We start from the raw sequence: 13901 nt of genomic DNA on the forward strand, positions 1-13901 counted from the left end.
GTAATAAATTATTTTTGCATTGTCCTGTTATCTTTATACATAATAAGAATAAATAGTAATAAAAAACTACGTGCTTATTTTATACTTAATTAGATATTTATTTGGGTTAGAAAAAAATATATACCATAATAAAAATACATTGTGTTCCCATTTTTACATAATATAAATTATTACATACTATAATTAAAATTAAAGATGGTCATAATATGATGGCACCAATGTGGTTATTTTTGTTTGTCTATTTAGAATGTTCTCTAACACATTTTGTGTTAATAAGAAATGTTTGCTCATATGCTTAAATGAGGTATATATAATATGAACATTTTAATAATTTGACTTTTTATACGCAAAAACAATTTTAATGATTTGTAGACAAATACAAATAGTTTAAAGAAATGATACTGTTTATGCATAACTTTTATCACAATTATATCCAATATACTTTAAACACATGTAACAACATGGACATACAAATAGATGAATCCCATTTTAATATGGAGTATTTAAAATATGATCACCAAATGAGATAAAATAAGAAATCCCTGTGTGTATAATATGTATGCACATATGAACATGATTTATTTATTTTTTTTTTTAAATTAATGGGGAATATATATATTTTTTGTGAAATGTTAAATGCTACTATTAACGGTTATTTTTTTGGATTTATAATGATTTATCATTATCTTATTTAGTTCAGACAATCCAAAGTTTTCTATCTGTTTGTTATGCTTTTCTTTATCCAACCCATAATAATTAGCTATACTTGAGAACTGAAAAAATGGATAAATGAAAAATAGTTTGTGTTTCTATATATACACCAATATGCTCTTAGTATATCCATTTCTTTTATCTCATATTGTTTTGTTTGTTATATATGTAATTTTATTTTTTTTGTTTCTATACATTAAAATGTGAATCCTTGTTACTTCGCAATTTTTCCATTAGAAGATCCGTCTATAAAAAAGATGAAGAGAATACTTTTTTTTCAACTTTTTATGAGCTCATAAAATTTATTGGTTATTTTCTAACCATGTGTAGAATATGGATAGGATTGCAAAAGTACGAATGCGTTTTGTAATCAACAATAGCAATTTTATTGCATTGGTTTTTAAAGGAATTGTCTTGATATTTTTCTTTGGTATCCTATATAATGGGAGAATAATTTACACTTATTATTATCAATGTAATTACAAAATTTGGTACTCAGTATGCATTATCTTAAAATTGTATAAAATTTTGGATAACCTCATAAATTTCATAAAGGTCATCTATTGATACATGACTTAATAAAAAATTGTTGTCTTTTATTTCTTTTAATATTGCATAATCATTATTAGAATCCTTCATTTTAATCAAATAATTTTTTATCTTATCATCACATTTAATTAAATCTCTGCTAACACTTGTATCTTTTTCTTCATAATGTTCTACTTGGTTTATTTTTTGAGCTGTTTATAAATAAAACATTTTTTACACATGAATATGTTAATTTATTTTTTTTTACATCTAACTATGTAAATTAGATATGGTATATATCATATAATAATTTCGTTTTTGTATTTTTTAATTTATTTATATTAGTATGGTATTAAAAAAATATAAAAGACATATCTACATTTTATTGAGTAGGGTGATAAGTATATATACGAACCTGCTATTTCAACTTTTACAAATTCATTATGTAATGTTGCTTCGACATTTTTACATATTAAATTAACTCTTGATATGTCATTATTCTGTATTTTTTTTTAATATAAAGAGATAGTTCATATATGATATTTTTATTTTGGTAATAATTGTAAGTATATATTTTCGAATCTGTTGACCTACCAATTCTATTTCTTCCTTTTCCATGGATTTTATTTGCTTACACACATTTTCAATTTCTAATATTAACTATTAAGCAAAATTATAGGTAACATATAAAGTTATAGTTTATTAAAAAGGAGAGAAAGAAAAACATAAAGGATGATAAAAATTAATTTGAATGAAGAAATTATTTTTATTCTTTATATAGCGCGTAAATATACACCTCTTATGAAGTTATTACTTCCTTTTCATTTTTTTGCAACTCCTTTTCAGTTGTTTTCAATTCCTCAATTTGGATGTGAATTAGGCGATTCTTAGATTCCATATCCCCTATTTGATTTAATAATTTTTGTACCCCATCATCCATTTTATAAAAAAGAAAATAAATTGAAACTAATTTTTATCTTTATATATAACTATCACTAGACAATTATTTATATTAGACAAAACATACATATAATTTTTTATGTGGTGCACATTTATATGTATATATAAAAAATTGGGAATAAAAATTTGATGAAAATTTTTTTATATTCAGACAAAAAAATATATATGCTTATATAGATATATTACATAATCACATGTTTATTCTTTCTCCTTGTTCCCTATTTTTAGAGATACTAAATGCTAGTAGTCATTACTCATTTGGAATAGATAAAACATCCTATTCATTTTGCCAAACAATGGTGTATATACACCCCCATATTTAAGATATACATATATAATGACAACACAACTGCTTTATTATTACATTATTTTATTTTATAATTTTTTTAGCTCTATTAGAAAAATGGATGTGTACATACTATTATGCTTTTATGCAGTATATGAAAAAGATAACAACATCAATATAGGCTGTTATTTATTTAAGGACTTCTTTAAAATAATAGTGTTACTAAATAAAATGTTTTTTTTGTATGTAAGAGAATATATAAATTACACAGATTTTCTTGCACCGTTGTATTTTGTGTAAATTATATTTTCTCTATACATGCAGGCTTTAAATGGGTAGAGAATAAAAATATAGGGAGGATAGCTTAATTTTAAAAAATATCCGATGTTTTATCGTCATTTCATAAAAAATAAAGAATTATACATATTTATTCATTTATTTATATTTTGTATTTACCTATTTTTAATAATATTTACTTTGTTTTATTTTTAATTTAGTTTTTTTTTTTTTTTTTTGACTTCCACCTTGTACAATTTTCGTAGTTGGAAAATTTTTTAAAAATGCTCACAATTTTTTTGATAAGGATTGAAAAAAGTATGACTATTTTTTTTTTTATAAATTTAATGTTCAATGTATTTTATAATTAAGAGAAATATAAAATGTTGTACGTTTTTAAAAGACAAAAGATTTGAAGAAATAAACAGGAATATATATTCCCATTTTGGTAAACCCAAAATAAAATTTTCAAGTATTAACAACAATATAAATTCTTCTACACAACTAATAGTAAAATGTATTAATGAAACATATAAATCGAAAAATTTTAATAAAATAAAATGGAAATGCTTAAGCAATGATATAATACAAAATATAAATAAATTTAGTGTGAAAGAAATATTGAATATAATTACCATTCTGAGTCGCTTATATTTGGGAAAAAATATTTTAATTAATATTAAACCTTTAATAATAGAAAAATTAGATAATATAAATAGTAATGGAATAAGTAAAATAATTATTGCATATTTAAAAGCAAATATTGATGATCATATATTTTATAATAAATTATGTTTAAAATTACAAAAAGACATAAAGGATATACCTATATCTTCCTTAATTAGTGTAGTATATAATATTAATTTGTATTCAAATATAAAAAATGTTTGTATATATAATATAGAGAAGGAAATATTAAATCATGTTATTCACTATTTAGAAATAAACCATGCGTTTGATCAAATAGAAAATGAATCTACCTCCAATAATAATGCCGATATTGTGATGGATAACCAATCTGTGTGTACTAATATGGAAAATATTATGAATGGACAAGAGGGTAGTGAAATTGAAAAAAAAAATACGGAACAAAACATATGGTTTATGGATATAAAAAATTATAATTTTATATTACTTTTGTATTCGATTAGCAATTATATTTTTAATACCCATTTAGAGGATGAACAAATTTTAACAATGAATAGCAAATTTTCAAACTATTTAAAAATGTGTTATCATACATTAAATAGCTTGATAAATAAAAATGAGTTTGAAAATTTCATAAAAGAAGAATTAAAACCATTTTATTTATTTTTATTATATAAAGCAATGGTGAATACAATATATATTTATGAAAATAAATATATGAACGAAATTTTATTTAATCATATTAAAAACAAAATAAATAATTTTATATTATACTTAAAAAAAAATGTTTCAAATTTAAAAGGGAAAACTAATGAAATAGTGAAATATATAAATATATTACAACAAAACATAACCAAATATTCGAAAAATAAAAAGACTTTTCAAGATTATTTTGATAATAATGTTATATTAATTAAATCTCTCTTATTATTACTCCAGCAAAATAATCAAAATGACATAAACAAGTATGTAACATAAATCAGGAAGCAAAATAAAAACCAAAAGCTTCATCAAATGTATATGCATACCATATATATATGTGTCTTTTTTCTCAACCAATTTGTGATTAGATCGTTCACATATTCTCTCTACAATATTATGCTTTATTTCATTGGTTTCCTTTTTTTATAAATCCATGTGCGCTTATTTATATACATATTATAATGTTAAAATTTTCATATAATAGTTACATACTTTATTAATATCCCTATTTCTTCATATTAAAATATGCGTAATTTTGTTTACAAATTATATAGCCATATCTCTAAAAGAAAAAGCATGCAACTTTTTTTTTATCGTGTTTTTTAATTTTTCACACACACATAATCTTGATGAATTTTTAATGGATATATATTATATTGCTTTTTTAGGTATTATCCATGGCATAGGGAACAAATAGAATTGGTACAACAAACCTTACGATCAATTGAAAGGGAACAATAATAAATTGTAGAAAATATATTCATATGTATATACCCATATACATGCTCTTGATTTTTTTTGTGTGTGCAAATTTTTAAATGAATTATAGTGCAAGTCTTGAATATAAATATTCCAAAAAATTGAATAAAAAAAAATTTCAATAGGAAAATAACTATTCGTCAAGATTATTATTATGAACTAAATCGAGAAAGTCCTGAGATTGTTCAAAAAAAGGGAAATAAAAAAATATATTTTTATTGATATGTAAATGAATTTCCACAAAACAAATTATACTAAATGCGCTATTTATGTTATCACAAGATTTCTACATATATATATTTTTTTTTTGTGAATATTTTCTTTGACACATTGATAATTTTATAAGAATTGACACTTATTTATTACTAATTTTGTGATTTATTTTGTCATGTATTTTGTCATGTATTTGCTTTATGAATTGCTTACAAAGTTATATTCGTCGTCACCAAAATCGTCAAACTCCGATGGTGTTCGTTCGTTTATTTCAGTCTCTGTTTCGAGTATTGAACTGTTAAAAAATTCTAAATCGTTTACATTTGCAACATTGAAAAGATGGATATTTTTACTTTCCTTCACTAGTCCTTTAAAATTTGGTGGTTTAATGCTATGTATGCCTGAATATAATTAAAATTTATATTAAAAAATATATTTTATGTTCTTTTTCCTTCTTATATATGGATATAGACACCTGCACATGCTTATTAGTTAGTATAAATACACAAACGTGCCGGTAAGTCAATATGTAAGTTTATTCGGTGAAATAAAACATATTTTTTGTTGTTTTTTTTTACTTTTGTTGCATAAATCTCTATAATTTGTAACGTCAAATATGCTAGATATCTGAAAATTGCAAAATAAAATACCGGAATAACCAATGTTCAAGGCAAATCAAATTTGAAAAAATATATAATACACACCATACTATATGGAAAATATCGCTTTGTAAATTTTTATCCTATATCATTTACCTTTTTTAAAACATAACACACCAAATTTAGATAGTTCGAAAAGAATACAAATGTATCAAACACAAAATTTCCTAAATATCTTCCATATGTGAAATATAATATTTTTGTTGCTAAGGTCACCATTTTAACTTGATTGAACTTTATTTAACTTTTCCTTTTCCCCTTATAATTATATATATATGCATAATATTAAAAAAAATTAAGTTGTATTTTGCACAAAAATATGTTATCTCTTTTATGACAATCAATCAAGTATTTATTTATATATATTAATAATAAATAAATTTTCATATGAAAAAAAAAAAATAAAAAATTATTAAGAATGATTGAAATATACGTATTTGTTGACATATTCATGTTTAAAAAGCAGCATTAAAAAGTTGTATAAGGTGTAAAAAGATAAGACATATACGTATATATATATGCATGAAATAGTATGCGTATTTTATATTATCCTTGAACATGTTTTAATATAAATATTTTGCCACACATTAGGGGATGTACCTTTACATTTTTATATTAGTATACGGTTGGATTGGTTTACTATTTCATTTTTTCCCCTATCTTTTGATAATTATAAGGTAAAAATAATAAAATCCATTTATAGCCTTATAATTTTTATTTGTTTCTTTTACATATTTTCTCATTTTTTAAATTATAAAATTTGCACACCTATTAAATTTTGAAATGTTCTGTATGCTAAAATTGTTTTTTTTCCATTTACTTAATTTGTACGTATTAATAAACACTTTGTAAAATTGTGATATAAAAAAATAGGGGAAGACAATTCTCATCCTTTCAAGCAAATAAATAAAATACACACATATAAATATATATAACAATTTTATGTGTGCATAAATTTTTGTAAAAATAATATCTCTATATTTTCCTTTTTATCATTTTTTTGATTATTTTAAAATATAATTTTGTTATTTTCAACATTGGTTATACTTTTTATATTCGCACTACATTATATGTTCTCACCATTATGATTAGAATAATACTATTTATAAATGTAGTATATAAAAGGCGAGATGAAATATTTGTTGTAAGACATTGTTATGTACATGCTTTACCAAGTAACAAAATTTAAAAAATAATAAATATAAAAGTTTTAACATAAAATAGAGTAATATAGAGGAACAAAGATGAATTATTAAACACATAATGTATATTTTTTTTTAAATAGCACATATTATAATAGAAAAGGTTGTCATTATATTTGCTTTCTAAAAAGTAAATATATATAATGCATGTTTATATATTTCTCTTATTTGATGAACATAATATATATGCATTCCACGCACATAGTACTTAGGTATATAGTTAAAAAAATTAATGGAAAAATGTTAATTTGCTAAGGAAAAGGGTATTGTATACAACTGAGTATGCACATATATTCTGCATATATGTGTATGGACATAAGTATGCATCGGGATTATGTTTATACAATATAGTAGAGATTTATGAAAGGCTAGGAAACATCATCCTCGGTACATTTGTTATTTCATTATGTTGATTATTATTATTTTTGATGGGTATAAGGGAAAGGCCCATCTTGGCAATTTCGGTAAGCAAACATATAAACATATAAATTTCTATACGTTTTTTTTTTGTGTTTATAATTTTGTAGGCTATCCGAAATGAGGACTTAACTCGCTTCAATGCAAGATGAGTCGAGTCCTAATTCTTTTAAAACTTGTTTATAATTTTCAACATTTCTGATTAAAATTTTTTCTATTGGTCCTAGCAATCTTTTAAAACCTTTTCGTTCTAAATACACTACTTGACATACACCATCTGCTTTTACAGTAGCAGCTCTTGGTTTATTTCTTAAAAGAGCCAACTCACCAAAATAATCACCTTTTGTATATGTTTTAATAACTTGATCACTTTTTAGGGCGGTAGCATTTCCATAAGTCAAAATATAAAATGTATCTCCTCGTTCACCTTCATTTATTATAATATCACCAGCATTATATGTTTTTGATTTTAAACAATCAGCAACTCTAGATCTTTCATATGGATCCATATCCTTTAATATTGTTACTTGTTTCAATATATTTTCATACATTTGTCTTTTTTTTGCAATATTATCTTTTATTATATATGTAAAAGATTCTCTATCTAATGCCCATAAATGACATTTAGTTAAAGCTTTAGCTGTTGCTGCTCTTTTGGAATTATATAATAAAGCTAGTTCTCCAAATACATCTTTTGATTTTAATATTGTTAATACTTCCTTTTTATTCTTTTTTGTTTTATATATTTCAATTTCACCTTCATCTATTACATATAATAAGTCACCTTCATCTCCTTCATTTATTATATTGTCCCCTTCTTCTACATGCTCATCAAAAAATGCATCGATAATTGTTTCCATTTCTAAATGATTTAAATGATTAAATAAAAATGATTCATTTAATGCTTTACGAATTTTTTCCTTTTCTTTATCATCTTTTTTATGAACAGTAGGTACAAAATTTTCTTTCTTCTTATTCCATTCTCCATATGCTTCAGCACTAACTGACATTCTTTTTGATTTTCTCACATTTATATGTTCAATATCCACGGGACTTGAATCCATATCCTTTTTGTTTATATCACTGAGGGAATCTGTTTCGTCACCATCACTTGAATATTCGTCGACTAGCCATGAGTAAAAAAACGAAAAAAATGTAACATGGATATGCGTATGCATGCATGTATTTATGCAAATGGGCAACGACAAAAGAAATGAATGTACACGATTTATTTAAAAGTATGTACTTATTAAATTGTTTTTATTTATTGAGGAAACATTTTTATTACCATTTGCTGAGTTATCCTTATTTGACGATACGTCATTATTTACCGCATCATCATCATCTTCTCTTTTATTTAATGATAATGGATCTGTATTATCATGGTTTTTACTATTACTCCTAATTTTTTCTGAATATTCTTGAAATCGTACTTGCATATCACTGTCTCCCATTTTTAGATTTTTATCTTCTGATTCTCCTTTCCCTTCTCGCCTTTAATGAAAAATAAAAAACATAACAGTATTATTTTTTTAATTACTATTATATAAGCATGCAAATATATATGTATATATGGTTGAATATTTAGTAAAAGCTAAAGATAATTTAAAAGAGTACAAAATTTCAAATTAATACAAATATTATTCGTTATATTTTATTCTTTATATTAATGTAAATATTTATTTAATTATATTATTATTACTGTATAGCTAAAGCTACTTTTCTCGCCACCTTTTATTATTATTATTATTTATTTATTTATTTATTTATTTGTTGTTAATATGATTATCTTTACTTATGTATTGCTAATATTATTATTATTATTGTTATATACGATTTAAGGCTCTAAAACAATATTTTTAAAAATTAAAATCGAATAATTTGGTTATTGATTGGTATTATTTTTAGAAAATTTATTTTCACTTTCTTTATCATTATTTTAGTTATGCCAAGAATACGTTTGTTTATTTTTTTGTATTCATTTTTCATTATATATGTAAAAAAATATATTCGATATATATTTTTTGTAAATCTTACCATGTGCACACGTTGCCCATTTTTTATTTCTCAAAAATATGGGGAGAATATTTTAAGAATAGATAAAGGGGTATATTTATTTTGTATAACTTGGCTAAAATTTTGTTTTGGTCATAACTATTTAATTCAGATTGTTTGGAAAGTTGCATAAAAATTATATAAAATGGATATGTATACATGCACAGCTAGTATTGTATATTTTGCTTTTGGTTATTTCGCTTTTTCGTTTCGTCTCATTCAGTTTTGAAGAAATAAAGGTTTGACTAAATGGCGAATTAAAAAAGTGGAATATTCGCCACGTGTGTATATATTCATATGAATTAATACCAAACAATCGAAAGAATGGAAAATGGCAAGAAAATAATCACATATGTATATGTATATATATATAAATATATTATATATGGGAAAACTGTGTAAAGTTAATTGCTTATGAAAAAATAAAAAAGGGAAAAAAACAATAAATAAATATATATGTATATGAATTAATTTTTTAAGGCATAGACAGAAAGGGACAAAATAATAAAATAAATAAATATGCTTGTAGAAATAATTATTTCTATATATGTCCTAGTAAATTAACATTGCAAGTGCAATCGCATATACTATTTTGCCAAGCCTATTTTTAAAGGGAAAAATAGGCAGTACGAGACATGTGGCTTTTCTCAAAAATAATGGTCATTATATATATATCATTAATTTTTTTTATTTTTCCATTTTTCCATTTTTCCATTTTAATACATTGCTGCATCATGTGTTATATAACGTTACAAAAATTATTAAGAAAAAAAAATAATGCTTGACAAGCTATATGGCTTAATAATGCAAGTAATATTGGTTAGTGAGGAATATATAATTCCACATTTTATATTATCAAACAGCTTTTAAAATATTTGGTTAAAAATATATACTATTCCCTTATACGAGACAATTATTATTTAGGGCTTAAAAAAACATAAAAATAAATACAAGCACATATATTGCATATACAAATGTGAGTATACATATTTTATTTTTTAAAAATAAGTTATTATCCTTAAGCATATTAATATTGTTTTAAATCTTTTGAACCATAGACATACGGAAATAATTAATCTTTTTCACTTTTCCTTTTTTTACAAATTTATAATTACCTTATAAAAATTATATATGAACATTATATATGCGAAAAAGCAAATAATTCTTATTTTAACATTGATAACCAATAAGTGAGAATAAGAAGAAAATAAACCATATGAAATAGCGTGTGTGTTGGTTATGCAAAATGATGTGCTTTTCCTTTTATAAAGAATATTAAAAAGGTTAGTGAAACGATGTTATTATTAACTTGTGAACGTTTTAGATCTTTCAGTTTGTTTGATTGCTACAACCGCTTAAAATAATATAATGTTTTATTTAAATTATACAATATGTAGCTTATATATCATTGGGAAAATTATATAAAGCTACTCTAGTAAGTTTGTATATACGCTATTTAATTTGAAAAGAATACACTTAAAATAAAACAGTAAAATGTTTACTTTATAAAAAAAAGGATTTATAAACTATTATGTGGGGGCAACATTTGTTCATATAATATAATTATTCCTGTTTTAAAATTTCTATATTTCTCTTAGTTGTAATTAAACATGAGAAAATAGTGTTTTCGCCTTTAGTAAAAATATAAAATAATTAAAAATTTACATATATACTATTATGAAATAAAAATATATTAATTTGGAAAAAAAACGTATATTTATATACACAAGGAAAAAAGGAAAATATATCATCCATATATTTATATGGGAGGTAAATATGCCAATCTGATGAATATGAAGAAAATATTTCAGCAAGCCATCAATTTCTCATTAATAATTTAATAAAACTAAAAAAAATAATTAATATTTTAATAAAGAATAATTGTTCTATTGTTTAAGCACCATAAATATAAATTTGTTAAAATTTTGAATTATAATTTTTTTATAAAAATGTCTGTAAGGAAATAATGTAAATAAACTTTCGATATGTAATAATAATAAAGGAATACCAAAATATATTATGCATGTAATTATATATACCTTTTTAAATTGCGCATTGTCATTTTTTTATTGTACATTTTTTTGCTTATCCATTTTTTGCTTACCATTTTTTGCTTTTTCATTTTTTTTTAATTAGTGCTCATAAAGAGTTCGAAAATAAAACCAAATTGTTTTAACACTCTAATAAGTAAAATATAATATGAAAAGATTGTATGGCTAAAAATATGTATTAAATATATACAAATAAATAAATAATATGTGATGAAATGAAGGATGAACATTACAAAATTATATTTTTTAAAAAATTATCCTTAAATACATGTTATTTATTTATATAATTACATAGTTTTCTATATTTCCTTTTTGTTTTATTGTTAAATGAGAATTCTAGGATGAGTGAAAAGTGGGAAAAAAGGAAAATTACATTTAAAAAAAAAAAAAAAAATTATATATATTTTAAAGTAAAACAAAATGAGCATAAATGAGGATCGAATGCGAATAATTCCCATGGATGATACAAAGAATTATTCCGGAAGTGAAGAAAATGATACAATAAATTTGGAAAATAATTCAAATGATTTAAATAGTTATCAGAATTTTCTTATTAGTGGTCCCACCCCTGAGTCATATAAATACACAGACAAAAATTGCCAGGCACTTGTAAAAAAAGAAAAAAAAAGTTCCGTTAGTCATCAAGCTACTAATAATTATAAAAGTGGAAATGGAAGTATAAAACATATGCATTTAATGAAACGTAAAAAAGGGTTTATAGGAAAAGATCCATACTGTAGTACCCATTTAATATTGGGTAGTGGACGAAGTAATAAAAAATTAAAAAAAAAATTTTTATGGAATCGGGGTATAGATCAAAATACAAATGTATCCGAATTATCTTACATTCGTGATCTTGATAATAGTTCATTTATGCAAGATAATTCTCAACATTTAGTTTTATATGATAATAATAGATATATGGATTATCCAAGAAATAGAAAAGAAAGTCGAAGTGAAAAAATGCGATATTTTTTTGTATATTCACCTGATATTATACAAAGATGGTTAAGAGTTATATTTAATATTATAATTACATCATTAATAGTTACACTTATATATTTTATATTTGTATCCGTAAGAGAAGATATAAATAAAAAAGTTGCTATTCAAGTTCAAAATGTCAAAGAAGAATCAAATACATGTAAAAAACAATATTATGCCCACAAATGTGGAACTGTAAGTTTACCATTACTAAATGAAAAATGTGAAGAATGGTTAAAATGTATGAACACAGATCATAAATTATATCAAGATATATCTTTTTTATCAGCCCAAATGTTAGGACAAATTATGAATGCATTTATAGTTCAATTCGAATGGAAAAGTATATGTGTTATCGCTTTTATATTTCTTCTTATCTTTATTGGAAGTAATTATGCATTATCCATTGGTGGAGGAAATAAATCAAATAATAATGATTATAGTTTATATAACCCTCTTATGAATTCACCACATGGTATTCCACCATATCCTCCTTATTTTAATTTTTACCCATACATGCCATCACCAATGAATTATAATAATCCATATGGCCCAGAGTTTGCACTAATGAATCATTCATTTCTTCATAATAAGTATTTTCCAGATAATAATTATAGTAGAAACTCTTATAGTTATTCTAACCCATATCAACATACTAATGGGCATAATGATTCAAATAATTCAGCTTCAAGAAATAAAGAAAATTCCGATAATTATAATCCAAATCATAAAGATGGGAACAAAGATTCCAAAAAAGTTGGCTTTTTGAAATATTTAACCAGAGATTTTAAATAAACTAATTTTTTATTTCAAAAAAAAAAAGGAAATTTGTTAATTTTGATTTTATTTTTCAAAATTAATTAAAAATTTAATGAATATATAAATGCACACTCTATGTGTATGCGTACAGGGATACGCACATCCTCATTTGGATTTGTTTCAAAAGAGGAGACTCCACTAAACAGTTGTGTGTTTAGCTTAAGTTTTATCCATATATAATGCTAGTCCAATAAAATTTGACAATCCTTACAAAACTATATGCATAATCTCTTTGTATGTCTTTGTATGTGCATTTTATATGCATACATATTTATATTCGTTTTATTTTCTCCTGATTTTTTGGTATATTTTTTTGAGTTAAAAAATGTGTAATATATATATGAATTTTTTCAATGTCATTTTATCTTTCAGTATATTATGAATTATTCTTTATGCCATTATTATGATAACTTTTTTGTTTTTCCATCTTTTACTTATCCAGTTGTTTTTCTGCGTATTTCGTCAGTTACTTTTTTATTATTTTGTTAATTTTCTTACTTATATAAAATAAATATGAATTACTTTATTTGTGTGTGCGTTTTTTTTACATATCATTTTATAAGCTTATTAAACGTGTTAAAATGTAGAATTAAAAAAATGTTAACCAATTAGCTAAATTATGGTATTGGAA

The 13901-nt window shown here is 22.8% G+C and overlaps 5 protein-coding genes across 5 annotated transcripts; 2 read left to right on the plus strand and 3 right to left on the minus strand.

The window, feature by feature from the left end:
- Window positions 1-632: 632 nt before the first annotated feature.
- On the minus strand, window positions 633-2179 carry PCHAS_1439700 (conserved Plasmodium protein, unknown function; the record flags this gene model as incomplete). The annotated part of the gene is made up of 7 exons (XM_016799717.1): window positions 633-773; window positions 907-957; window positions 1033-1146; window positions 1249-1451; window positions 1655-1739; window positions 1834-1899; window positions 2054-2179. 7 exons carry the CDS (start codon window positions 2177-2179, stop codon window positions 633-635), a joined length of 786 nt encoding a protein of 261 aa, XP_016654969.1.
- Window positions 2180-3115: 936 nt separating this feature from the next.
- On the plus strand, window positions 3116-4852 carry PCHAS_1439800 (conserved Plasmodium protein, unknown function; the record flags this gene model as incomplete). The annotated part of the gene is made up of 2 exons (XM_016799718.1): window positions 3116-4374; window positions 4780-4852. 2 exons carry the CDS (start codon window positions 3116-3118, stop codon window positions 4850-4852), a joined length of 1332 nt encoding a protein of 443 aa, XP_016654970.1.
- A 151-nt stretch (window positions 4853-5003) lies between these two features.
- PCHAS_1439900 (conserved Plasmodium protein, unknown function) lies at window positions 5004-5961 on the minus strand (the record flags this gene model as incomplete). The annotated part of the gene is made up of 4 exons (XM_016799719.1): window positions 5004-5045; window positions 5297-5484; window positions 5662-5710; window positions 5839-5961. The coding sequence occupies 4 exons, from the start codon at window positions 5959-5961 to the stop codon at window positions 5004-5006; spliced, it is 402 nt and encodes a 133-aa protein (XP_016654971.1).
- Window positions 5962-7489: 1528 nt separating this feature from the next.
- PCHAS_1440000 (cAMP-dependent protein kinase regulatory subunit, putative) lies at window positions 7490-9418 on the minus strand (the record flags this gene model as incomplete). Its single annotated transcript, XM_016799720.1, has 3 exons — window positions 7490-8487; window positions 8650-8855; window positions 9399-9418. The coding sequence occupies 3 exons, from the start codon at window positions 9416-9418 to the stop codon at window positions 7490-7492; spliced, it is 1224 nt and encodes a 407-aa protein (XP_016654972.1).
- A 2469-nt stretch (window positions 9419-11887) lies between these two features.
- Window positions 11888-13246, plus strand: PCHAS_1440100 (nucleus export protein BRR6, putative; the record flags this gene model as incomplete). The annotated part of the gene is made up of 1 exon (XM_730886.2): window positions 11888-13246. One exon carries the CDS (start codon window positions 11888-11890, stop codon window positions 13244-13246), a length of 1359 nt encoding a protein of 452 aa, XP_735979.2.
- Between the last annotated feature and the right edge of the window lie 655 nt (window positions 13247-13901).

The sequence above is a fragment of the Plasmodium chabaudi genome (genome assembly GCF_900002335.3).
Source record: "Plasmodium chabaudi chabaudi strain AS genome assembly, chromosome: 14".
Taxonomy (NCBI): Eukaryota; Apicomplexa; class Aconoidasida; order Haemosporida; family Plasmodiidae; genus Plasmodium; species Plasmodium chabaudi.